This window comes from Manihot esculenta, chromosome 6 (genome assembly GCF_001659605.2).
Source record: "Manihot esculenta cultivar AM560-2 chromosome 6, M.esculenta_v8, whole genome shotgun sequence".
Classification (NCBI taxonomy): domain Eukaryota; kingdom Viridiplantae; phylum Streptophyta; class Magnoliopsida; order Malpighiales; family Euphorbiaceae; genus Manihot; species Manihot esculenta.
The window spans coordinates 5,176,075-5,202,742 of record NC_035166.2 but is presented as its reverse complement, the minus strand read 5'-3'; the positions used below and the strand labels follow the sequence as shown (position 1 = coordinate 5,202,742).

Here is a 26,668-nt window from a genome sequence, read left to right as displayed (position 1 = left end):
TTAACTTTTATTGATACATAATTTGAAAAAAATTATTAATTTACGATTTAATAATATAATATAGTGTAAGTACACACTCTATTTTATTGTAAAAGAAAATTATATTAGTTAAATAATCTTTTTTAATATAATAATTATTTATTTATTTATATGTATTTATTTTATACTATATATAAAAGTGAAAAGAGATTAAAATATTAAGATTACTAATAATGTTTTTATTTTTTTATTTATTTATAATAGTCTTTAATTAATTTATAGTTTGATAATATTATTATTTAAAATTTAAATTTTAAAATAAATAATAATCTTATTATTTAAATTAATTTTTATAATAAAATAAAATTTAAAATAAAAAGTATCTAAATAAAATTAATATTCAAAAATCAAAAGAAATAAAAAAAAAAGATTCAAGTTTATTTTGTAATATAGTTATATTACAATTGAGAAATATATTATAAATATATTTTATAATATTAAATTTAAAATTAATGGATTGTATGAATTAAATTTTAAAAAATTTAAAATATATCATTGTACGTTTTAGATAAATTTGAATTTTTTGCTGCTGCTGCTTGAAAGAACAACAAGAATGTATCCTTAGAAATTAACTTAAGAAAAATTGAAATATTTTTTATAATTAAGATTTCGTGATAATAATTTATCTACTGTGGCTATTTTTATATATATAATAATATTGATAAACTATAATTTATAATAAAAATTAAAAAATATTTTTATAAGTAAATTAAAATAATATAAATATTAATATAGCTATAAGTAATAATTATTATAAGCTTATTATACTAAATGAAATTAATTTTTAATGTTATTAATTTTGAATTGAGGAGAATTAAATTACTTATTATAATAAAAATAATTTATTGAATTTAATATAAATTTTAACATTTAAAAATTTTAATTATAAATATATAGTATGTAAAATCTACATTTATCTAAGTATATAATTAAAATTTAAGTAGATAATAATTTTATTATTTAAATTAATTTAAAATTAATAAAATTTAAAATTTATATATATTTAAATTTATGAGTAGATGATAATTTTATAATTGAATTTGAATTTACAGTGAATGATAAATTAAGCAGATAATTATTTCATTATTTAAATTAATTCAACATTAATAAAAATTTAAATTTTGAGTTATATATAAATACTAAAATAATAAATTTAAATATTAAATAATATTAAAAAAATAAAAAATAATATATAAAATTTTTTAAATAATAATAAGGGAGATTTACAATTTAGTCACTGAATATTGTCATTATTAACAAGTCAGTCCCTACATTTTCAGAAACCTATTAAAACGTCCTTATTTTTTCTCAGTCAACAAAATAGTCCTTCTGTCTATTTTTACCGTTAAAAATATAGCAAAAGATCAAATTACCCTCTTCTCCCTCTCTTCTTCTTCATTGATTCTTCCTCCTCTTCTTCTTCAGTTTTTTTTTTTCTTCTTTTTCTTTGATTTCTTTTCCTCTTCTTCTTCGGTTCTTTTTTTTTTCTTCTTTTTCTTTGATTTCTTTTCCTCTTCTTTTTTCTTTTTTTTTTTATTCTCTATTTTTCTTTTTATTCTTCTTGAAAGAGGATGAGGAGATTTTTCTTCTCCTTCCTTTTGTTTTTTTTTCTTCCGTTTTTTTTTCTTCTTCCTTTTTTTTTCTTCTTTTCCTCATCTTTTTTCTTTTTTCGTGTTTTTTTTTATTCTCCAGAGGAGGAGAATGACTGTTTCATTAAATAACAAAATTGGATTTTAAAAATTTTCTCTCTTATAAGATGAGAAGAACTATTTCATTGACGGAAAGAGAAAAGTTAAAAATGTTTTAAACCTTAATATAAATCTCCCTAATAATAATTTTATATATATATATATATATTTTAGTAACACAAAAAAGTTATGTTCTAATTGGATTTGAAAATTCTAGTAAAAGAAAGCCAAACTAAGCACATCAAAAACCGACTCTTCTGTTCAAAAAACCACTACTTAGACATACTATAAGACACAAAATACCCAACCCCATAAACTATTGGCTTCAAGCACAACCAGAAATTACTTCTGGTACTTGGTGGTAGTGAAGCGGCTGCTCGATCTGATACTTTAGTTGCTGCCACTGTAATCAACCTTACGAAACCTTTCTTCCCTTTGGTACTCAGAATAGCCACCCTTGTCACCAGCTCTGAAAGTGGAGGTTCTTCTCATCTCATCCTTGTAACCAACCCTTCCGGTGGACCTCTCCTTGAACACATCCCCAGTTGAAAGGCTTTCTTTAAGTGTTGCTCGCCTATAAGAACCAGTCTGATTGTCCACAATACTACCCCTTGAAGCCCACTGGTAGTTATCAGACTGCTGCCCTCTCCAAGTCTTTGAATTCCCACCATTGAAACTTAATCCCTTCTCCATTGCTGAAGTTATGAAGGCAATTTCTACAGGAAATATTCAGGGCAGAAATCATGCAATTTTTAATTTAGAAACGAGTTTATTGTCATATTTTTATGAAATTGCATAATGAGAAATAAAATCACCTCCAACATTTGATCCCTTGTAAGAATCACTCTCAACATTTGACTCCTTATACGAGTCACTCTCACCATCTGAACCCTTGTAAGAGCCACTTTCACCATCTGATCCATTGTAAGAGTCACTTTCACCGTCTGTCCCATCATAAGCATCATATCCACTAGCGGATCCCCCATATGAATCATCTTCACCATCAGAGCTTCCGTAGGAATCATCTTCACCATCAGAGCTTCCGTAGGAATCATCTTCACCATCAGAGCTCACGTAGTAATCATCACCACCATCAGATATCCCAGAGGAATCATCAGAAGTGCTGCAGCTCGCATAAGAATCATATCCCTCGACATCAGATATCCCAGAGGAATCATCAGAAGTGCTGCAGCTCGCATAAGAATCATATCCCTCGACATCAGATCCCCCATAGGAATCATATTCATACTCACTGTCCGTCATTATTCTATGATTGAAAAAGCTTAATCAGTTTATCAATCAAAACTAAAACAAGATTGATAAATTATCAACAATTCCAGTGAATGCAGCATATTAAAATTAGGTACTAATTGAATTAAGCATATCATCAGGATCATCTTTCATACCTCTGCTTGATTGAGCGAGAGTGAAAGATGAATAAGCTTGGTAGGGTTCTGGGAGGGGGCTACTTGGGTCTTTTATAGGCAGAGAGAGTTGTAATTCAAGACAAACTATAGTTTGGGAAGATATTAGTGGACACGCAATGTAAACCGTCAAAATCAATGGTGGAAAACCATTGTCATTGTGACTTCATTGTAGGGCTGGGCAATCGATCCGAACCAAACCAAACTAAAAAAATCGAAAATTAAATTGTAAAAATATAACCGAATCGATAAAAATCAGTTCGATTTGATTTAATTACTTTAAACCAAAATCTGTAATTTTTTTTAATTTTTTACTTTTAATTTCAGTAAAATAATTCAATAAACATTTCACATAAATTTATTAATAAATATCGTCTGAATGCATAATGATAATATTTAAAAAATTCATATAAATTTATATAAAATTTAAAAATACATATAAAATCAGTATTTCACATAATAAAAATATGTATAAAATCGAATCGAATCGAATTAAATAAACTTAAAAATACTAATTGAACCGAATATTTTAATTAACCGAATCATTAAATCAAAATTAATCGATTCAATTCGATTTTTCGATTCAAACCGGTATACGCTCTCCCCTCTCCTTTCATTTACTTAATCTAATCGAAAATGTGCCAGGTGTAATTTTTATGCGAAGTATTTTAATTTTATTATATTTTCAATTTCATGACTTACTTTTAATTTTTTATTTTAAATTTTTTTAACTTTAATTTAAATATTATTAAATTCTCGCCTGCCTTCTATTACATCTCTTTCTTTATGTTTTACATAATTTTATTTTTCTAATCAAAATTTAATAGATTTTAGATATTTAATTAATGATAATATATTTACACTAATAGCATAATATATAAAATTAAATTTTACTATTTCTAATTTTTAAATGTAAATTTTAATTCTTTTAAACAGAACTATAATTTTTTAATTTTCTTGTTTATTTATTTTTTCATAAAATTAAATAATAAATAAATATTCAAATATCAATTAAATTTTACCAATTCATAAATTTTTAATAGTACTATAAATATTATTAATTTAATTTTTATTTAATATTATAATTACTATAAGCTACTATTTTTAAGAATAATTAAATATTTTATCTAGTTCAACTATTTATTTAATATTGATATTTAAAAAAAATAAAAATAATATAATAAATAATAAAATAATTTATTTATTCAATACCTTAATTTTTTTACTTTTTGTTTTATTTACATGTTTTATTAAGTGTTAGCGATCAACATGATTAAAAAAATTCCACGTATTGAAATATATATGTTGCATAATATTGACGGTCTAATTGGACAAAATTGAAATTTCTAGAATAAATAAATCTTTCATTAATAATAATGGTAATAATAATTTTATAAAATTAATAATATATGCACTTACACGGTTAATCTGATAGTAAGTATATTTAGTAAATTTGAGAGAAATCAAATTTTACTCTTTTCAATTTAAAAAAAATAAAATTAATAATATATTTAATAAATAATATTTTAATTTAAAAATTGTTTATATTAAAACTATTGATAAGTATTTTTTTAAAGAGAGGAAGAAAAAAAAAATTATAAAAAGAAAGATTTTTTTTTTTTTGAAAAAGAAAAAGAAAATCTAATAGAAAGTTTCATGATAATAAAATTGAAGTTGAGTGAATTTTAAGAAAAAAGAAATTAAATTGAGTAATCAACTGCTAAAGGTGAAACTGTGGGTGAAAATTAACCCCGAAATCGAGAAGATTGGTTATCTTTTAGTTTTTTCCTTTTTAAAAAGTGAGATTGCAAGTAGATTGTTAGGTCAATTTAAAATCAAATGCTAAATTTGCCCCATTTTAACCTTTAAACAAATGTAAATCATGTATGTGGATTAATTTGTATTATGGTTGATGCTCCCTTTGTTCTTATATTTATTGCGTATATTGAATTTAGTCTAATTTTAATTAATAAAAAATTTAATAATTTTTGTATTAATAAATATAATATTTTATTTTATAATTACATTAAAATATAAAATAATTTATTTAATATTAAATAATAATTGCACAGTGCCACAAAATAAATTCGCATAATAAAAATTTAATAAATGAGAAACAAGATCGATTCATTACCAAAACTTATTCTCCATGAATATAAACCCTTATTTGAAATGATAAATTTTAAAAAAATTTAAATGAACTAAATTTTTCTAAAATTTCTATATTTAACAAAATTAACCTTTTTTTTTAAAATGCATAAAAAAAAGAATTATATTTTATTAATGGAAGTCATTTAATTTAAATTTATAAAAAATTATTTTGTTTAGAATAGATTTTAAAGTAATAAAATTCAATTGAATTTATTTATTTTAAATAAATTAATAATTCAAATTAATTTATTTCTTTCCTTATTTTTTATAAGTCCGTATTTATTTATTTTATAAATAACAACCATTTTTTCATATTTAAAATATTTTTTCACACCATTAATAATATTTTCACAAAATTTAAAATCTAAACTTTATATAATTTTTTACCATTAAAAATATAACTTAAGATGGATACTATTTTTTAAAAATTAATAAAATAATATAGAAATTTGTAAATATTTATTATAAATTCATAAAATATTAGTACTTAATATTAAATTAAATTCAAAAAACAGTTATTAATTAAGAAAATACAAACAAATTTAAAGTTAAAATAAAAAAATAAAAAATGAAAAGAAAAAAAAAAGAATTTTAAAGTAATTTTGACAAATAGCCTCAACCGAAATCATTTCATTTCTTACAAAATCTTGACAATTTTGACAAGATTTACTTGCAAGAAATCCATGATAAAGGAATAAAGAAATTCATAAAAATGAACAGAATTCAATTCTTCTCTTGCAAGAAATGCATTTCAAATAGAAGGACTACGAAGATCCAAAAGCAAATCCAACAGCATTCAAAGACAATGAGTCACACTAAGCACATTAAAGTAAAATGTGCTGTTCAGAAAAACTACTTATTTAGAAAAAAAAGGCACAAAATGGCCCACTTCTTAAGCTATTGGCACAGTAGACCTGCACACAGAAGAAAAAAATTACTGCAGGTACTTGGCGTTGGTGGAGCGACACTTCTGTCCACTAGTGTTGTTGCTCTCTCTATAATCAACCCTACGGTACCTCTCTTCTATCTGGTACTCAGAATACCCATGTTTGTCACCAGCCCTGAAAGTGCAGGTTGACTTGGTCTCATCCTTGTATCCAACCCTTCCAGTGGATCTCTCCTTGAACACATCCCCAGTTGAATGGTTTTCCTTCACTGTTGCTCGCATATAAGAACCAGTCTGCTTGTCCACAATGCTGCCCCTTGAAGTCCATTGGTAATTACCAGACTGCTTTCCTTGCCTAGGACCAATTGCTTTTGAATTCCCTCCATAGTAGTTTGATACTTTCCCAGTTGCTATACAAGGTGAAGACAGGGACAGATTCCATAGGAAATATACAGAGCAGAAATCATGGTTCATCACAAATTAAGATGCAATTTTGCTAACATTGCTTTACAATTAAAGAAAGATGAACATCATCACAATACTCATATTTCATAAAATTGAATAATCAGCAAGAAAAATCACCTTCAAAATTTGACTCCTTGTAACAGTTACCCGCATCATATCCCTCATAGGAATCGTATTCGTAATCACTGTCTGCCATTTTTCTATGATTAAAAAAGCTTAATTAGTTTGATCTATGAAATTAAAACCAACTCATCATGAGAGTAGTGGAACTTAACTACATTGAAAGTAGAACTTCACTATTCACCAATATCACTTGTGCAACATAGTCTCTAGCTAATGTTAAAAAAAATTTATACATACAATATCCTATGAAAGGAAAATCAAGATTAATAAACTATTAATTGCTCCTGTGATCACATAGGCAACAAAAACAAAGCACGCAAATCCACAAACACATTGCTGAAGCATCTGTCGAACCCATCACAAATCAGGGCAGCTCACCCAAAAAATCAGCAAAGAAAGGAAAATAACTAAAGGAAAAATAGGTTTCATATTCTTAATCACCGATGCTCGAGTAGGAAAAATTGAATCACAAGCAACAAAAAGTACTCGGTACCACATGAAAGGATCATACAAGTAAAGAAACTAATAATTTTAATGGTAAATTAATTATTCCCAATCAATAAAGAAAACTACCCACTAACAGATTCATGCATTTCACGACAAAGCAACTTGTATATCATTAAGCTGATCACTGGAAATAGATCTAACACCCATATGTTATGCCTTTAAAAAGGAGACGGAGACTTAACAAAACCCTAGACAACGAAAATCAAGATACTAAAATATAAACAAAAATGCCATGTTAACAACCCTCGAATCCAAAGCAATGACAAAGAAAAACTAAATCACTCGAATAGTTTATGTGTTGTATAGGTAAAATGAGTCGATTCTACTCTCCCACTCTTTATAAAAAACTAGGCATTTCATTGTTTAAGCACATCAAGGAAAAAGAAAAGCCAGGTATCAACTTTCATACCTCTTGGTTGATCAACAGAGAGAGAGACAGTGAGTGATGAATATCGTTGGTGGGATTTTGGGGTGGTTTTATAGGCGAAGAGTTATGGCTCGAGCCAACTTCTGTTTGGGGAATGCTAGTGGACACGCAATGTAAACCATTGATTCGGTGATCAATGGGTAAATGATGATAGGTGTAAATTTGCCTATTTAGTATACATTATTTATTATGGAATTAGAGTTGATTACGGTGAATCGCGGATACTGGTAATATTAACAGATTTACTCTTTGACAAAAAAAAACCTCTAAATTGAAAGTTTTAAATAGAAAATAGAGATGAGTTACTAATAGGGATGGCAACGGATCAAGTATTTTTGGGTATCCGATCCGATCGAACCCTAATAGAACGGATTTAGATAGTTATAATCGGGTTTGGGATGAATTTGGATTTTAAAAATAATATTTGTTGCGGATTTGAATCGGATTCGAGTTTTATGTACAGGATACCCACTATCCGAATCCGATTATATAAATAATTAATTTAATATAAAAAATATATTTTACAATAATATTTATAATTTTTTTTATATATTTTTATTTAAAAATTTAAATTTAAATATTCTTTAGAAATATTAGATTTTTTAAATGAAAATTATTAGTGAAAAATATTTTTTATATAAATTATTAATTAAAATATATAAGATTAAACGAGTTCGAGTTTTATTCGGATAATAATAATCGGGTTTGGGACGGATTCGAATAGTTTAAATAAATTTTTAATCGGGTTTGGAACGGGTTCGGATATTACTAATATAAATCGAGTTCGGGTTCGGGTAGTTTAATTTTCGCATGTACCCTACCCGTTTACATCCTTAGTTACGAAGCAAGCCTTGGACATGATTGTTCTCGAGATCGCAAACAAGATTCACTGCGAACTAAGTAAGCCGTAGAGTGAACTTTGGACAATGCATATATAGACTTTTGGCACCGGTTATGCAATATTGCGAAAATTCCAGACCTGATTCTCAATTAAATAGAAGAAACCAATTTAGAAAGAAACGATTTTAAAAAGAATAAGAAATTTTGGATTGTTATTTTTTAAGGATTTTTTTTATTCCTCATTAATTTAGGATTCCCTTTTTTAAAAAGGAAAGATTCTTTGAGTTTGATAGTTTTAATTTTTGGAGTTTTTGAATCTTATATAAAGCAACGTGAGTTCCTACAGCTAGTCTTCTTTATCTAGTTAGGGAACCTTCGAAGTGTAATTCAGAAGAATTGTGAGATCAAATTAATTTTAATTCTCTTTTTTATTTTTGGTTTCTATGTTATTCCTTTTATTCTTGAGATTATTATTTGTTTAGTTAATGCAATCTGGTCAATTATTCAATTGGCTAAATAACATATAGCCATTCAGATTCATTAAATCTGTAATCACTTGTGAGTTTGATACATATGACAAATAATATTTTATTGTGGAATAACATATTCTGATTTCATACCTGCGCTTGTGTAGCTTCTTGGTTAGAGTCAGGTTTTTCTAATTTTTAATGTTGTTATCAAATTAAATCACATTAAGTTGATTATATGGTGTATTTATTGATTAGGGGCTAATTAGTGAGTTGATCCTTTTTAGTCTATTATTTAAGAGAAAATTAGATTGTTAGAGCATGTCAACAGGTATAATTAGCTAATCGAAAATTATTTTGGACATCCTTACATCTATGATCAATTCCGAGAATTAACACAAAAATATTCCCAAAGATAGATATTTTCTTGGTTTGATTAATCTCTTTAATTATTTGCTTCTTAATTAGTTTACTTTTGCATCCAGTCAAATCTCTTCAATCCAACCCCTCTTTTTTTTTTATATATTTATAGTTTAGTTTAGTCAGTCATAAGGTCGTCGGGTCGATCATCAGGTGGACAGGCCATCAGGATAGTCATTAAGTCATCAGTTATCAATCGGTCATCAAGTCGATAGGTCGTTAGGACAGTCATTAGATCGTCAGGTCATCAATCGGTCATCAAGTCATCAGGTCAGTCAGTCACAAGGTCATCAGGTCATGAGTCGGTAGGTCGTCAAGTTAATATTCAGGTCATCAATCAGTCACTCGGTCGGTCGATCGTTGGGTCGACAGTCATCAGTTCTGTAATACCCGGCTAGACTCTGGTATCGGAATTCCTACCGTCCGGTGGAATCTCAGATGCCGGAGACCTCTAGAAGGGTAGAATCATGTTTTATAAAAATGTTTTAATGTGTTTTATGATTTTAAGTATGAAATTAAATGAGTTTTTGCATAAAAAGTCCTTGGAGGAAAACCCAGGTTCGGCCGCCGAAAGTCAAGTTCGGCCGCCGAACATTGCATGGATGCGGAGGCACATTCGGCCCCCGAACGTGGCCTGGCCAGCCACCTATAAAAGGGGCACTTAGCCGAAATGGGCGAGTTTTCTCCCATTCTCGGCCACAGCAAGCTTCCGACCTTCCCTTTGCAACTCTTGTGTTCTTCCTCCAAATCTCTTCCATTTTTCTTGAGTTTTAAACTCACATTGCAAGTTTTGAGCATTTAAACCAAGTTTTGGAGCTTTGGGAACTCAGGAGCTCATTTTCGTGGATCTCCAAGTTTAGGTCGTCTCCCTCTCGATCTTCAAGAGGTAAGAGCCGATCTTAAGCTCCTTATGTGTTTTTAAATATGTTTTATGCAAGATCTATGGGTAGAAATGCATGTTAGGTTATATGTTGAGTTATGGGTTAATATTGATGTTTTGAACAATGTGTGTTGATTGTGTGTGTTTGAAGTGTTGTAGTTGGGGTATATGACTGTTTGAGACCCCTAGGAACTTGTATGCATGTTTTGGTTGAGATTTATGCATGATTTGAGGTTTTGGGAGGCAAGGGGTTCATGTGAACCAAGTTTCTGCCCTTCTGGCAGAAACCAGGTTCGGCCGCCGAAGGGAGTTTCGGCCGTCGAACCCCCTTGTGGAGGCAGCATTCGGCTGCCGAAGCTTGCCCCCGAAAGAAGACTTTCGGATCTGTCTGGGAGGTTCGGCCGCCGAAGGTGCCGCCGAACCTGCCTGACTTTCGGCTCTGGAGGGACTTTCGGCCGCCGAACCTGCCGCCGAAAGCGCCCTGTTCAGCCATTTCTTGCATGTTTTTATGTGATGTTTTCAGGATGTTTTAGGGGGTTTTTGGGGAGTATTTTAGAGTTATGTTCAAGTATGTTTGGTCCCTCATTTGAGTCCACCTGTGTAGGTTCGGACCCGAGGAACCGAGGACCCCAGCAGTGAGGTCAGCTGCTTCGGTGTTGTCAGAGTCAGCCAGAGGTGAGTGGAACTAAACTTAATCTTTTAAATTAAATGTTTTATCATGTTTCATGCATCATGATTATGCTATAGGATGATTGCATTAGCTTCACGAATATGCCGCATTGCATCGATTGTTGTTGATGTGGGTGAATGTTGGATGACCCAATTAGTCCATGACAGGAAGACCAGGACCCCATTCTACGGCCTGGCACGGAAATGAAAGACCAGGACCCCATTCTACGGCCTGGCACGATTGTGGACTCGAAGACCAGGAGCCCAGAGGAGGCCCTGGAATAATGGTAAGTAATGTATGTATGACAGGAAGACCAGGACCCCATGCTACAGCCTGGCACCATGTTAGCTTGGACTAATTGGTGACAAGTTCACCCAACCCTTATGTGAATTGTCTGTGTTATGATGCATTTCATTAAAGCATAGTGCTAAAATGTTTTATAGTTCAGCTCACTGGGCTTTTAGCTCACCCCTCTCCCTTTACCCCCAGGCTTGCAGGTACAGTATAGAGCAGGAGTCCGGATAGAGTAAAGAAGTCATGCTTATGTAATAGCTAGCAATGGACATGATCAAATTGTAACGTAAAAGTACAGTATAGTTATGTAATGAGGTTTATGGATGTTAGTGTGTGCTTGACCATAGATTGTTGTATCCCTTCTAATACATGATCTTAGAGATTTTTTTTTACGATGTTTATGTAAACCAACTCAACGTATGTTATGTCACCCCTTGGGGGCACTAATGAGATCCCACAGAGGGATCAATATTATGTTAATGTTTATGCACAGGTTGAGTTTGGTTGATGTTCATGTAAAGAAAAGTTTTAATTTTTATGTATGTTGTGGATTATGTATGGGATTATACAGGTTTACAGGTTATATGTCAAGGTTGCTACGGGTCCCGGCGGCCTTAAGCCGATCTGGATCCTAGCGCCGGTAGCGGTCCGATTTTCGGGTCGTTACAAGTTCGGTCATCAAATCGTCAGGTCAGTCGGTCACAAGGTCATTAAGTCATCAGTTAGTCGGTCGTTAGGTCATAAGGTCATCAATTCGATCATCAGGTCAGTCGGTCAGTCTATCATAAAGTTGTCAATTCAGTCATTAGGTTGTCAGATCGTCGATCTGATGTGAAAACAGGTTGGTTATCAAGTTGTCAGGATGTCAGTCATCATTCGTATTCGTCTACATCCGTTCTCACAAAAAAAAAATATATATATATATATATATATATATAATAGTTAATCCATTCTCTGTGGATTGGATCTTACCATATATGTATTTCATAATTATAGGAAAGAGCAGGATTCATTTTTGTTGGATTCAACACTAATAAATAAATTATTACTATCTTATATAAAAACTAGTCAAATTACTTCTCAAAGCACAAGTATTTATAAAACTAAGCCAACACATTATTTAATTAATATTTTAATAATAAAATAATTTTACTTTATACTTTATTATTTATTTTATTAAAATTTTTTAAAAAAATTAAAGGCAAACTGCAGGTTAATTTCTCTAATTTAGTTAAATATAACATTTCATCTCTCTATTTTAAAAAATTATCAATTTAGTCATTGTGATTTGTAAAAACTATGCTATTAGTCACTCTCGTTAGATTTTTAGTTAACTCACCATTAGTCTTGAATTTTTAAATTGATCAATGGAAATTTAAATAGAAAACTTCTAGATTGCCTCTTAACTAGTGAGAGATAGATATTTTTTTCTCTCCAATTACAGAAAGGACTATTTAAAATTGCATGAGGAAAACCCATTGCAGAGGTAAATTAATCAAGTATGTAGGTTACCAGTTGCTCACCCAATACTATCAAATGGGAGGGAAGTTATCTAAATAAGAATTGCAAGTGTGGCACTAGGGCTTGTGCTATGCTTATCATGACAACGTTTATGGCTCGTTATTGGAATGGTACATATCAGCATCGAGGTTTCCAGCAAGTGCAGAGACAATTGAAGTCAAGCCGAGGCAAAGAAATCTTGGGTGAGAGTTAGCTGATATAAAAGAATATATGCTTATTGTGCAATATGAGAATCAAAAGTTGATAATGAAGATGAAAGATATGGAGAATATGATAGGTTATACAAAGACTATCTTGGTTATTGTATTGGTGTTAATAGTGTTTATTTTTCTTCTGATTCTCGTTCTGGTTGGGGGGAGAATAAGCTCTGTCTAATGGGTTTTGTGGTATTTACTTGTTGAGGTTATTTTGGATGTAAGTAAATAGATGAAAAAGGGTAGGTTATTGAAGTAGTTGGGTGTGGGTTAGTGAAATATGATTTTTTGTAGGTAGTGAGTTAATATTTTGTAGTAGATGGGTTAATAAAATTTGATATTTTGTATTATTGCAATGTAAGTTATTGAATGATGACCAATATTTTATACATTCTTAGTTTTCATGTGTTTGTATAAATTGATTGAATATAAATATTTAGATATAAAATTATTGGCAATAGTAAAATCTGGAATGCTTGAGGGACTAAATTGTTGTATAATTTATTAATATAGAAATTAATATGTATTGATTTTAAAAAACTGAGGGACTAAGTTACTATGAAAAATAAAAACATAAGGACTAAAGGTATATTAAAATTGAAAATAAAGGGACTAAATTAATTGTTGGTAAAATTATTGATCAGGAGACTTAATTCATGATTAAATTATTAGTAATTAAATTGGTTGAATAAATTGCTACCAAATTGTTAATAAATTACTGATATAATTGACTCATAAATGAGTTATCCAAAATAAAAATCATATAAATGTATTTAGCCATTACATTATCAAAGTTTGACTACATAATGCCCAAGTACAAAGATCTTATCAACGACCAAAATCTGCATATCTAAAAAATATCATTAGTTTCCAAAAGCCATAATATTTACATATTTCAAAAAATCTCATCTATCTACCGAGACTGTCTGTACCTATAAATATAGAAATACAAAATAAAGGTTATCCATTGAAAATGCAATGTTGAGTTTAACTAGCTTCCAATAACCATAATACCTATATTCCCCAAAAAATTTCACTTATTTACTAGGACTATTTATACCCATAAATACAAAATTATAACATGAATGTTGACCATTGAAAATGCATTGTTGAGTTTAACTAGCTTCCAAAATTTTCAATTAATGGTGGCATCTCCATAACAATAATAAACTCAACATTACATTTAATTGAAATAAACCTATACCCATAAATTTATCAAGGCACAATAAAAATTTTGACTTGCCAAAATCATATAATTAACTAACTATGGTAAAGCATCTCAAATAGCTCTCCTAGGTATATTAGGTGCACTGCCATTTCTTTGTCATAAAACAAAACTGATATTAAATTAATTTGTTCACTAAATAATCTAAAAAAATATAGTTAATTTATGCTGACCATCTCCTTAACTGGTGCCCTTTGGCAAGTCCTCTTATTATCCCGAAGTTGCTTATATGTGGCATATTTTGTTGTCTTTGATTTGGTTATTGCCTTTGATAGAGCAGCTTCATCTTCTTCCATTTTCCTTATTTTCTAGGCCTCCCAAATAAAATTTTCAAAGTTGGTGGCATAATACACCGAAACTCATTTTATATATAATAATAGGCTTGTAGTATTGGGTGAATAATCTCTTCATAAACCTTTAAATATATTGAAACATGGTAATAATAATGGCAATATTAATATCTTAACGCTTGTATCTAATATATAAGACCGCATGTTTGCAAGGTAATCCACTTATGTCACACTATTTACAAGAGCTTTTTTTTTCTCAAGCTTTACAGCAAACTTTAGCTTACCCTCAATAACCTCAAATTCATCATTGAATTAATTGTCTTAGGAGCCTTATGGGTGATCTTGCCTTCCTATAAAGTCCATTTGGCATATCTGTTATGAAGTCTTACCATGTATTTTTTCCTAAATGCATCTAACAGTTTCACAATTGGCAACCCTATAATCTTTCCAATTCATGCCTTAAATGATTCTGTCATGTTATTAGTCAAGTGCTTTGATTTTGCTTCTGGCCAAAATATGTCTACTCCATTGGCTCATGGCTACCTTCAATAACCAGTTAAATGGCTCTCCATACTTAACTTTCTTAATCCTTTTTATTGTCTCTGAAAACTCATATCCATTTGTGGCTCTAACAGCATTCCAGAAATCTTGTTTCAAACCAAGTTTAGGATATTGCTTCTTAAAGTTGTTGAATATAAGTTTGGCACAAAACCTATAGAATGCCTTAGAAAATCAATTATTGATAGCTTCAATAAGTCCCTATAAAAACAAGAGGTATAAATCAAATTATTTTGTTAACTGATAATAAAAGTATAAACCATGCGCTTAATCATACATTTTGTCTGTCACTCATGAATGTCAAAGGTATTTCATCATCATCTAAACTAATGTAGGTTTTCAAGTAATCAAAGAAAAAATTCCAACTTGCACCACATATAATCTCCATAATTGCAATAGTTAAAGGAATAACAAGTAATATAGCTGATAGCAAAACACCTCCAAATAGACCTTTCAAGTAGCAGCCATCAATACCTATAAATGGTCTACATCCAGCTTTAAAGCCATTTATAGTTGGTTTAAAAGACAAAAACATCCTCTTAAATACTTTCGGATCATTATCTGAAAGCCTATCTCCATACTAAAATTTGATAAAATTTTCGGGATTATGTCTTTGTAGCTCTTTGACATATTGTTCTGAAATCTTATAACTATCACTATAATTGTCTTCATTTTACAATTTAACTCTTGCTTTAGCTTTGTATAAAATTCATTCACTCAACTCAACTCCCCATACTTTTACAAGTTCATGATGCATTATAAGAGATATCATTATCTACTGATAGGACATCCATTACTTTATCTGCAACCCACTTAGAATTTGCATTTGCATTTCTATTACGCATTGACCTAATACGTGTATGATCACTTGCCATTATTTTAATCATAAAGGTTTTACCATCTAGTATCACTGATGCATGTACTCTCCATGGAAAACCAATGGTCGCACATATAGCTATAACCCTTTTCAAATCATTTTTTTCCTTGTAATAGTATAACCTCCCTCAATGGCATAATATCACAAAGTATTCCTAAAGGCAGAAGCATTAATAAAATATTGACAATATTTGGGCTAACATTTGGCACATTGATGACCTCCTTCTTAAAATGCAAGACCAATGTATACAAAGAAGCCAACATTTTTGTCAATTAACAAAAAATAACATTAATGACAAACCATAAATCATAAAACCCATCTCTAATCCTTAAATCATAAAAAATTCTAAACATATTGTAAAACCCTAACTCCAATCCCTAAATCATAAAAAACCCAATACCCTGATATTTCCTATATTGGACTAAGACTAAGTAATTCATATAACAGTGCTTGAAATGTTGGATATTTAACAAATTATTTCAAAAGAATCATAAATAATTTAAAATATTTTGAAATAAGTTACAGATTTTAAGTTTGTTAAAAAGATTTTTTCCACTTTAAATTATCTTAATCTTTATCCTAACTAAACCAGATTTTTTAGCTGATATTGTGGATATCTTAAATATTTATCTTAACTGAATAATATTTTTATCTGATATTGTAGATTTGAATAATGATAAACACTATAAATAGCAGTGCATTTACGTGTTATGGGGTACACAAAAAAAATAAATACTTCTATTTTCTCTCTACTGCTTCTTCTCTATTTTTGGTTAATTAATTAATTGCTGCTGTTCTTGCTCCTGGGTTACTTGTAATTCAGAAGGCTTGTTGAATCCTGGAGGATACGCAACCCTAGGTGAATTATCCTTAAGGACAGTGATTATTATCACGCCTCAAGCAATATTTTGCTCATCTTTCATTTATTTTCTATATCTTTTTCTACCAATTTCCAACAATCTTAAAGATAATGGCTGAAATTACTTCTCTTAACAATACTTCCATTACTGGACCTGTTGATCCTTCTGCCACTGGCATTCCAAGTGGTATTCCTACTGCTATGATGCAACCTGCCATGACAATGTCCAAGCCATTCCCAGATGTCTCCAAAATTGAACAGTTCAATGGTGACAATTTCAAACGCTGACAGGAACGTGTATTTTCAGTTCTTGATATGCATGGAGTTGCTTTTGCTCTCACTGATGCGAAACCTGCAGAAACTTCCAACAAACAATGGAAATTATGGGTTCATGCTGATAAGGTATGTAGGTACACTTTTATTAGTACATTATCTAACGATCTCTTTGATGTTTATTACTCTTATAAAGAAGCAAAATAAATATGGGAGTCCATAATTGCCAAATATACTGTTGAGGATGTTGGGAAATAGAAATTTACTATTGGCAAATTTTACAAATGGGAGATGGTGGATGATAAAGATGTAAAGGCACAAATCAATGAATACCACAAATTGATTGAGGACCTGAAATCATAAAATATAACACTTCAAGAGGAGCTTGTTGCTGGTTTGCTAATTGAAAAATTACCAACTTCGTGGAGCGACTACAAGCAGCAACTCAAGCATAAACATAAGCAGTTGTCCCTTTCTGAGCTTATCACTCATATCATCATAGAAGATACAAACAAGAAAGAGATCAAGAAAGCTAAAGGAAAAGAGATCGTTGCCAACGCCAACTTAATCCAAGACAAGCCACACTACCAAAACAAAAGGTATGAAAAGAAATATGATTATAAACTAAAAATTAATAATCCTACTTTTAAGAAAAAAGATAGTTGTTTTGTATGTGGCAAGTCAGGCCATCATGCACCTCAATGCAGGAAAAGAATGGGGAGAAATGACAATCCTGCTAAACCAAAGGCAAATTTGGTGGAAGCAGATGACATAATTGCTGCGGTCATTTCTCAAGCCAATCTTGTGGCTAATGTGAATGAATGGGTCATAGACTCAGGTGCTACGAGGCACATTTATGCAAATAGAAGTGCTTTTTCATCCTACACTCAAGCTAGTGCAGGAGAAGATTCTGTATTTCTTGGTGACTCAAGGACTACACAAGTTCTTGGAAAAGGCAAAGTGCTTATTCGTCTCACATCTGGCAAATTTTTGAAACTGAATGAGGTGTTACATGTCCCTGAAATTCGAACTAATCTGATATATGTTGCTCTGCTTGGTAAAAATGGAGTGAAAGTTGCATTTGAATCTGACCAAGTAGTTATAACTAAAAATAATGTGTTTGTAGGTAAGGGATATTGTAATAATGAACTGTTTGTATTGAATGTTTCTAAAATAATTCAAAATTTGAAATCACCTCAATAGAAAATATGGGTTAGCATAAGAAAACATGGATTTATGCCATTAGCTGACCCAAGTGATTTTGATGCCTTTTGTTGAATATTGCTGTAGATATCTTTCTATGATTGATTGTCATACTTTGCAAATATAATTCTCATATAATAAACCTTGCTTCTACCTAAAATATATATTTTTTCAATATAAATCTAGAAGTTGGTTTCGAGTTTCAAAGCGAATGTTCTTGAAGAATATTGAATCTCCAATGCACTTTAGATTGTGGAAAAATTTATGCTCCCTTTCTGCATATATCATATCCTGCGTTCTCAAGAAATTCGTCTTCGAATTGGCCACTGTATTAGCAAAAACAGAGGTAACATATATGTAAGAATCCACACACTTACACTCTTTTGCAAAAGTTTTTCTAGCAACTTAGAGACTATTGCTTGAACAGTCCATCATCATAGTAACTTCTTTAATACAGTACTCTTTCAAACCAACAACTTCAGAATCAATGTCAAGATCATGTGCAGATTGTTTTTCATCACCATCAACATCGTCATACTCATCATATTAAAGCTCAATCCTTTCCCAATTGATCTTTATGATATTTTTTTCAGAAGAATTCTCCTTAAGTAGGACGTGTTCTTCATCATGATTTGATTGTTATGGTGATAACTGAGATTGCTATCCTGTTGTTGCAGTAGATGCTTCTCTAAGATTTTTACTTGTTCTTGGAATTCCTTAATATGCACTTGTATAAAGTCACAAACCTTCACTTAAGGATTCGAGATAGCTGACTGATCTATTTGATGGAATTCCTTGGATCTTCTTGCATATGTCACATTAATTTTTTTTTATAGAAATATAATTGAATTCTTTTTCTTTTTTTTTTTTGAAAGAGAAATTATGAAATAACCTAAAATAATAAAATAACGAGATAACTAAAAATAAAAATTTAAAACTTATGAAATAAATAAATATAGATAAATATGAATTTATCTATTACTGATCTCTAATATCAAATTGATGCAAAACTCAGGATTAACTTGTGATCAAAAACTTCATCACATAACTTGATGATAAAACACCCCAATAATATCTTTCAAAGGTTATTCTATTACATCTCTAATTAACCAATATGACTAGAGACATAAATAATCAAACGATAATTTCAACTAAAAAACACCATAAAAAATTCTTGATAAATTAATTAAGTATGGAGAAATACAAAAATATTATTTTTGCAAAAAGGATAGAAGAAAAATATATGCTCATTTATAAAAATTTCAATATTGAGAAAAATATCAACTCTTTAACTTATTCTACTTTTGTGTAAAATAAAGATTATTTATAGCCAATAATCTCCTAATTCTAGTTGAAATAGAAAAAAAAATTATAATTGAAATAAGAAAATACAATAAATACTAATTAAAATAGGAAAATATTAGATAATCATATTTGAACAAGAAAAAAAAATCTAATTCGACTAATAAAAAGACATTTTAATTAAATTAGACCATCAAAAAACTTCTAATTAGAGGTGTAGAAAATCTAAGCTATTTTTTTTTAATATGGAAATATATGCTAAATTTTCTCTCTTAAAGTTTATTTAAAATAATTTAAAATTTGAAATCATCACAATAGAAAATACGAGTTAACATAAAAAAAAAGGGTTCATGCCAGACCCAAGTAATTTTGATACCTTTTATTGAATATTGCTACAGATATGTTTTCATAATTACTGTCATACTTTTCAAATATTATTTTCATCTCATAGATCTTGATTCCACCCAAAATAATTTAAATAATTCAAAAATTGATTTCAAATTTTGAAGCTAATTGTCACGTGCATAATTCTTGGGAATGCCGTGACACCATGCTGGGGAAGATGTTGCCGTAAAGATTGGGTGGGGAGTTGCTCGAAGGGCCGTTGTGTGTGAGATCACCATACCTGCACACCCTGGTCGGGGGCTGGAGCCGCTCTCCTGATGAGCCTAAGGCAGGGCGAAACTAGTCAGCATGGCCAAACTCCTTGATAGGCTGAACTTGGCAGGCTGTAACCTTGTTGGGGCATGTCCAAGTGCCGCACAGGCGCAGTGCTTAAGTGCGCCCTGTGACATAATACTCTTGAAGAATGTCGAATCTCCTGTGGTCTTAAGATTAAGGAAAGATAATACTCGTTGTGCACATATCAAATATAATAAATATTTTTCACATTAATTTACATAATTACAATAAAAAAGCCTATGAACCCGGGGATTATGTTGCAGTTCAACAAATTAAAAATTTAAACTTATGTTATGTAAACCCATTTAGAGCAATAATTACATAAAAGACATTCTTTAACTTAATAAATTTCATGCAATTGCAAAAAATAAAAAAATCACAATGCCTCCATTTTCTAATTAAATACATTTTTTTTTTTACTTTTTAAAGTCAAAATTTACTACTATGACCATAAAAAGATACCATTTGATTTGAATCATCATAAAGATACCATTTCATTTGAATAGCCTTAGTTACATTCAGACCTTATGAACATTCTTAAATTACATCTGTACTAATTAAATGCATTTTTTTTGTTTCTCATATTTTTTTCTTTTATAAATCATCTTGGATGTGATTAGGGGCGAGTAATATTCGGTTCAAATAAAAAAAATCAACTGACAGAAAATTCGGTTCGGTTTTTTATTCATTTCGGTTCGGTTTGATTTTTAATTTCAAAAATTTCAGTTATTTCGGTTCAGTTTGATTTTGATTAAAGAAAAATTGAAAAAACCGAACCAAATCGATTAGTGATAATAATATATTATTTTCAATAACATAGAGAGATAGATCATATTAAGGTTAAAATATTCCAACTAAATTTTTAAATACTAAAAATAAAGTATAAAAAATAAAAAATTATTAAAATTCAAATCGATCAAATCAAACCGAATTAGATTGATTAGATTTGATTTGATTTTTGATAAAAATCAGTTCGATTCAATTTTTATAAATACTAAAATTTTAATTTTTGGTTTACTCAATTCGGTTTGATTTTAAATCAAACTGACCAAATGCGACGCAATGGTGCAAAATAATAATAGGATAGAATATGATTAGTTATGTGTTATTTTACAGATAAAATAATTGAGAATTTCCATTTAAAAAAAAATAATTGAGAACTTAACCTGATGCCATGTTGACCCATGTAAACCTATTCAAAGCAATAATTACATAAAACTATGGTTTCTCTTGATAAATATCATACAATTGCAGGGAAAAGAAATCAAAATGCTTTTTTAAAAAAAAAAACTAATATGATATGAACAAATGATTACATCTGAACTAGCCAGCTTGAATGAAATTTTTACATAAAAGATAAGCAACTTGGTTAAGGTCTTGGCGCACCTAAGAGAAAATAACAGCTTAGCAAGATTTACAAATGTCCAGAGTATATTATGATATTCTAAATGCTCAATAGGGATGAGCTCCTTTACAAGCTTCAATCGAAATAGAAGAGTCACTCTCTATCAAAATTCTAGACAAATCTCTATTTTTTTTTAAGAGCAGAGTTTTTCGACAAGTAATACTTTATAACTATAAGAGTCCATGATTGAAACCCATGAATTCGGATCATGATCACAAATAATAATTTGTAGAAATATCAAAATTAAGTTTGTAGAAACTGAGCAGAGGTAGCTGGCAACGAGCTAAAGGAGGAGATTTTGCATTATATTTGCTCTTAAGAGTTTGGGGTAAAGGAGATGTGTCTAAAGAATAAAACTCCTGGAATTCCTGTTTCAATTTTATACTAAGTCAATAATTTCCATAGCAGACTTGGACTTTAGTTGAAACTAAAATCATTCTTATCCTTCTATATTTGTCAAAGAAGAAAGAAAGACAAGGAATTGGATCAAGTGGCTCAATCTGGTGCTTGAGAAAGAATATCATATAATTCTATACATTTTTCCTTCTTATTTGAACTTCTAAGAAGAGTGGAGTATACACGAGAAGTTTAAAAGTTATAATTTAAGCTCAATTTAACATAGAAAAAATCAATTTTTAATTTTCAGCTAAATTACTTTATTTTTTAGTTAGGTAAAATAAAAAGCACAATTTATTAATTTTTAGAGCAAATTTATTTATTTAAACTAAAAAATTAATTTAAAACACTTAATTTCTTATTGATTGAAAAAAATTGAAACAAGTAGTGCAAATATAAAAACTTATTATTTTTTATTTAAAATAAAAAATTATTTTTAATTAAAAATCAATAGAAGTAGTGAAAAGAACTGCGAGCACGCCATGTGGGGATCTATAAATTAAAAATCAAAGAAATGCTTAGACGCCATCTGTGGGGACCGAACCCACGACCACATGGTTAAAAGCCATGCGCTCTACCACTGAGCTAAGATGGCTTATTGGTTGAATATCAGTAAGAAGTAATGAATATTATTAATTTGAAAGAAATATTTAGAATTCTCATATTTGCAAGCTGATAAATTGATTAGCACTGATTCAAACGATATTTCTATTCTTGTGATTGAAATCCATGAATGATAGCACTAATCCAGAATACTCGCATGATGATCACAAACAATAAGACGGATAATTCTTATGTTGAAACTTCCATTTGTAGAAACATTAAAATTTAGTTTGTAGAAATCGAGTGGAAGTAGGAGCCAAGGAGCTGAATGAGGAGATTTTGCATTATATTGGTTCTTAAGAGCTTGGAGATATGCCTAAATAATAAAACTCCTAGAATTCCTGTTTCAATTTTATCGCTAAGTTAATAATTTTCATGGCAAACTTGGAATTCTAGTTGAAAGTAAAATCATTCTTATCCTTCTATATTTGCCAAAGAAGAAAGACAAGGGGAAAGAATATCATATAATTCTATCCATTAATAAAAACTTTTAAGAAGAGAGGAGTGTAGCTGGAATGAAGAGTTGAACCATACCGAAATACCATCTGGACATGAGAAATTTGAAAGTTATAATTTAAGCTCAATTTAACATAGAAAAAATCAATTTTTTATATTCAGCTAAATTACTTTATTTTTTAGTTAGGTAAAATAAAAAGCACAATTTATTAATTTTTAAAGCAAATTGATTTATTTCTTAATTAAACGAAAAAATTAATTTAAAACACTCAATTTCTCATGGATTGAAAAAAAACTGAAATAAGTAGTGCAAATCTAAAAATTTATTTATTCCTTATTTGGAATAAGAAAATTTTAATTTTAATTAAAAATCAATACAAGTAGTTAAAAGAAATGCCAAAAATTGAACAAAAATTGAAACAAGTAATGCAAAACTAAAAATTTATTTATTTCTTATTTGGAATAAGAAAATTTTAATTTTAATTAAAAATCAATACAAGTAGTTTAAAAGAAATGCCAAACACGTGGTGAAAATCTAAAAATTTATTTATTTCTTATTTGGAATAAGAAAATTTTAATTTTAATTAAAAATCAAAATTTATTTATTTCTTATTTGGAATTGTTTATTTCTCATTTGGAATAAGAAATTTTAATTTTAATAAATTAATTAAAAATTAATACAAGTTTCTTAGTCATCATTAAAATTAAAATTTTCTTATTTCTTATTTGGAATAAGAAAATTTAATTTTAATAAATTAATTAAAAATTAATACAAGTTTCTTAGTAATCTGTGGGATCAAAGCATGACCACATGATTTAAAGCCATAGGCTCAACCACGGAGATAAGATGGCTTATCGTTTGAAATATTAAAAGACAAATATAAATATTCTAAGACAGAGTTGGAATCTCACAACCAATTGCTATTTATCATCTATGGAAAACTCTAAAGTGATTATAGAAAGTGAATTCTATTTGAAGGCATTAATCACTGGACTTGAGAGTGAGAAAAATCATTTTTGTAAAGTTTTCACCTAGGTGGTAGGTGGTTATCGATTCTTGATGTCCTACTGCAAATGTTTTGATCATTGTTATATTTCTTAAGTTCTATTTCTTTTTTTTTTTTTAGTTTGGATTTTAAGGAAGTGTCTGAAAATGGTAACAGTATATAGCTTATACATTATCAATAAATTAGATAGTCTGATATTTACACCTTTGTTTACACTGAAATTAATTATGATTGGTTTTATGTCATTACTTATTTTGGAGAAATTGATGAATTGGTTAGTAATTATGTTAAAAATGAAGCTCAATGATTATTTTTCTTAATTTTCAAATAATTTAAGTCAAGAATCAATAATCAAATATTAGAAGTCACATATTCTATTGGCATCACTTCTATTTCAAACTCTATCTCCCTAGCAGGTAGTAGTCCTGGAACCTCGTCTGGGAAGACATTTGGAAACTCTCTGACCACGGGCACTGACGCAGGCTCCCTAACCTGACTATCAAGCTCTCTCACATGAGTTAGAAACCCCTGACAACCTCTCCTGAGCAACCTACGAGCCTGTAGGGCTGATATCAGACCTCTAGGTGTACCCCTCATGTCTCCTCTGAAGACAACCTCTGACCCATCCTGACCTCTGAACCTGACTCCCTTGTCTCTGCAGTCCAAGGTAGCACCATGAGCAGATAGCCAATCCATCCCTAGAATGACATCAAAATCCGTCAAGTCTAGAACCACAAGGTTGGCTGGAAGGCATCTACCCTCAACAAACACTAGACTATATCGGCAGACTGACTCTGCCACTGATGGATCACACTTGGGTCCACTGACTCAAATGGAACACTCTAACCCAGAGACTATCAAACCCACCCTCTCTATGGCTCTCGGAGCAACAAAAGAATGAGATGCACCAGGGTCCATTAAAGCATATACATCTGAACAACCAATGATGAGATTACCTGACACTACGGTGTTGGATGTGTTCGCCTCCTGCTGTGTCATAGTGAAGATCCAAGTTGGAGCTGATGGACCTTCACCCCGGGAACCTGCTAAAGAAGAGGCTACCCCAGGATAAGCTTCCCAATCTCGGGTCCACATAGTTCTTAAACCACTTTTGTACATTCTTGCACTTCAAAGTGAACCCCGTCATCTGAATGGCTCTACTATCATCTGCCCCCAACTAATCTGTAATCATCTTTACCGTTTTGAGATACTCAAATGGATCATCACCTTTCTTAAACTTGGGAGCATCCAGCTTTAAGTAATCTGTCATCTTTACCTTGCTCCCCACAGATGAGCTAGGTCTAGGTGTTTGGATTTCAGGGGCTACAGGCGCTACTGGTGGTGGAGGAGGTGCAGCATTCTCTGGGTTAGGGTTTGCTGGACTTGGGTGTAATATCCGGCTAGACCCTGACATCGGAATTCCTATTTTTCGGTGGAATCTCGGATGTCGAAAACCTCTAGAAGAGAAAAATCATGTTTTTATAAATGTTTTTACATGTTTTTAAGGTTTTAAGTAAGAAAGAATTGAGTTTTGAAAGAAAAAGGACAAAGGAGAAAAATCCAGGTTCGGCCGCCGAACCTCATGTTCGGCCGCCGAACTTGGTGGAGTTGCGGAGGCACTTTTGGCTTCCGAAGGTGGTCTGGCCAGCCACCTATAAAAGGCCCCCTGTCCAAAAATGGGCGAGTTTTCTCTCTCTATTTTCGGGCAAGGTGAGTCTCTGCCACCCCTTTGATGATTTTGTGTTTTCTCCTCAAATCCTACAAGTTTTTTAACAAGTTTTAGCTTGGTTTTGAAGTTTTTAAGCAAAGATCGAAATTTGGAAGCTTGGAGAGCTTCGGAACCCGTTTTCCCCAAATCTCCAAGTTGGGTCACGTCTTCTCTCGATCTTCAAGAGGTAAGCGTCAATCCTCGCCTCCTTCGATGTCTTAAGTAAGTTTTATGAAGGTTTATGGGGTAGAAATGCATGTTTAGGTTAGTTGTAAAAATGTTAGCTTAAGGATAAATGTATGCTAAAATGAGTTGCTATGTTGATGTTTGTTGGGGTTTAGGTTAGTTTTATGCCCCTATATGCTTGAGAATGTGTTTATGCATGTTGTAGAATAGCCAAATGCATGTTTGGAAGGTTAGGGAGGCTTAAATGTGCATAAGGGCTGAGTTCTGCCATTTCTGGAAGAACTCAGGTTCGGCAGCCGAAGGCACTTTCGGCCGCCGAACCCGCCTGTGGTGGCACTTTTGGCCGCCTAAGCTTGCCCCCGAAAGTTTGGACTTTCGGCTCTAGAGGGCAGTTTCGGCCGTTGAAGGTGCCGTTGAACATGCATGAGTTTCGGATCTAGAAGGAACCTTCGGCCGCCGAAGGTGCCGCCGAAGGTGCATGGCTTTCGGCTCTGGAGGGACTTTCGGCCGCCGAACCTGCCGCCGAAAGTGCCCTGTTCAGCCTTCCTTTGCATGTTTTCTATGAATGTTTGTGATGTTTTAGGGGGTTTTTGGGGAGTTATTTAGAGTTATGTTAGTGTATGTTTGGTCCCTCATTTGAGTC

The 26,668-nt window shown here is 30.7% G+C and overlaps 2 protein-coding genes and 1 non-coding gene across 3 annotated transcripts; all 3 read right to left on the bottom strand.

Moving 5' to 3' along the window:
• Positions 1-2,117: 2,117 nt before the first annotated feature.
• On the bottom strand, positions 2,118-2,990 carry LOC110617378 (stress protein DDR48). The gene is made up of 2 exons (XM_021760120.1): positions 2,543-2,990; positions 2,118-2,443 (listed from the first exon to the last, which is right to left on the bottom strand). Exons 1-2 carry the CDS (start codon positions 2,988-2,990, stop codon positions 2,118-2,120), a joined length of 774 nt encoding a protein of 257 aa, XP_021615812.1.
• Positions 2,991-6,015: 3,025 nt separating this feature from the next.
• Positions 6,016-7,863, bottom strand: LOC110618047. Its single transcript, XM_021761063.2, has 3 exons — positions 7,693-7,863; positions 6,771-6,853; positions 6,016-6,598 (listed from the first exon to the last, which is right to left on the bottom strand). Exons 2-3 carry the CDS (start codon positions 6,847-6,849, stop codon positions 6,237-6,239), a joined length of 441 nt encoding a protein of 146 aa, XP_021616755.1. The 5' UTR covers positions 6,850-6,853; positions 7,693-7,863; the 3' UTR covers positions 6,016-6,236.
• A 14,725-nt stretch (positions 7,864-22,588) lies between these two features.
• Positions 22,589-22,660, bottom strand: TRNAK-UUU. Its single transcript has one exon. It is a non-coding gene; the product is annotated as a tRNA-Lys (tRNA).
• Between the last annotated feature and the right edge of the window lie 4,008 nt (positions 22,661-26,668).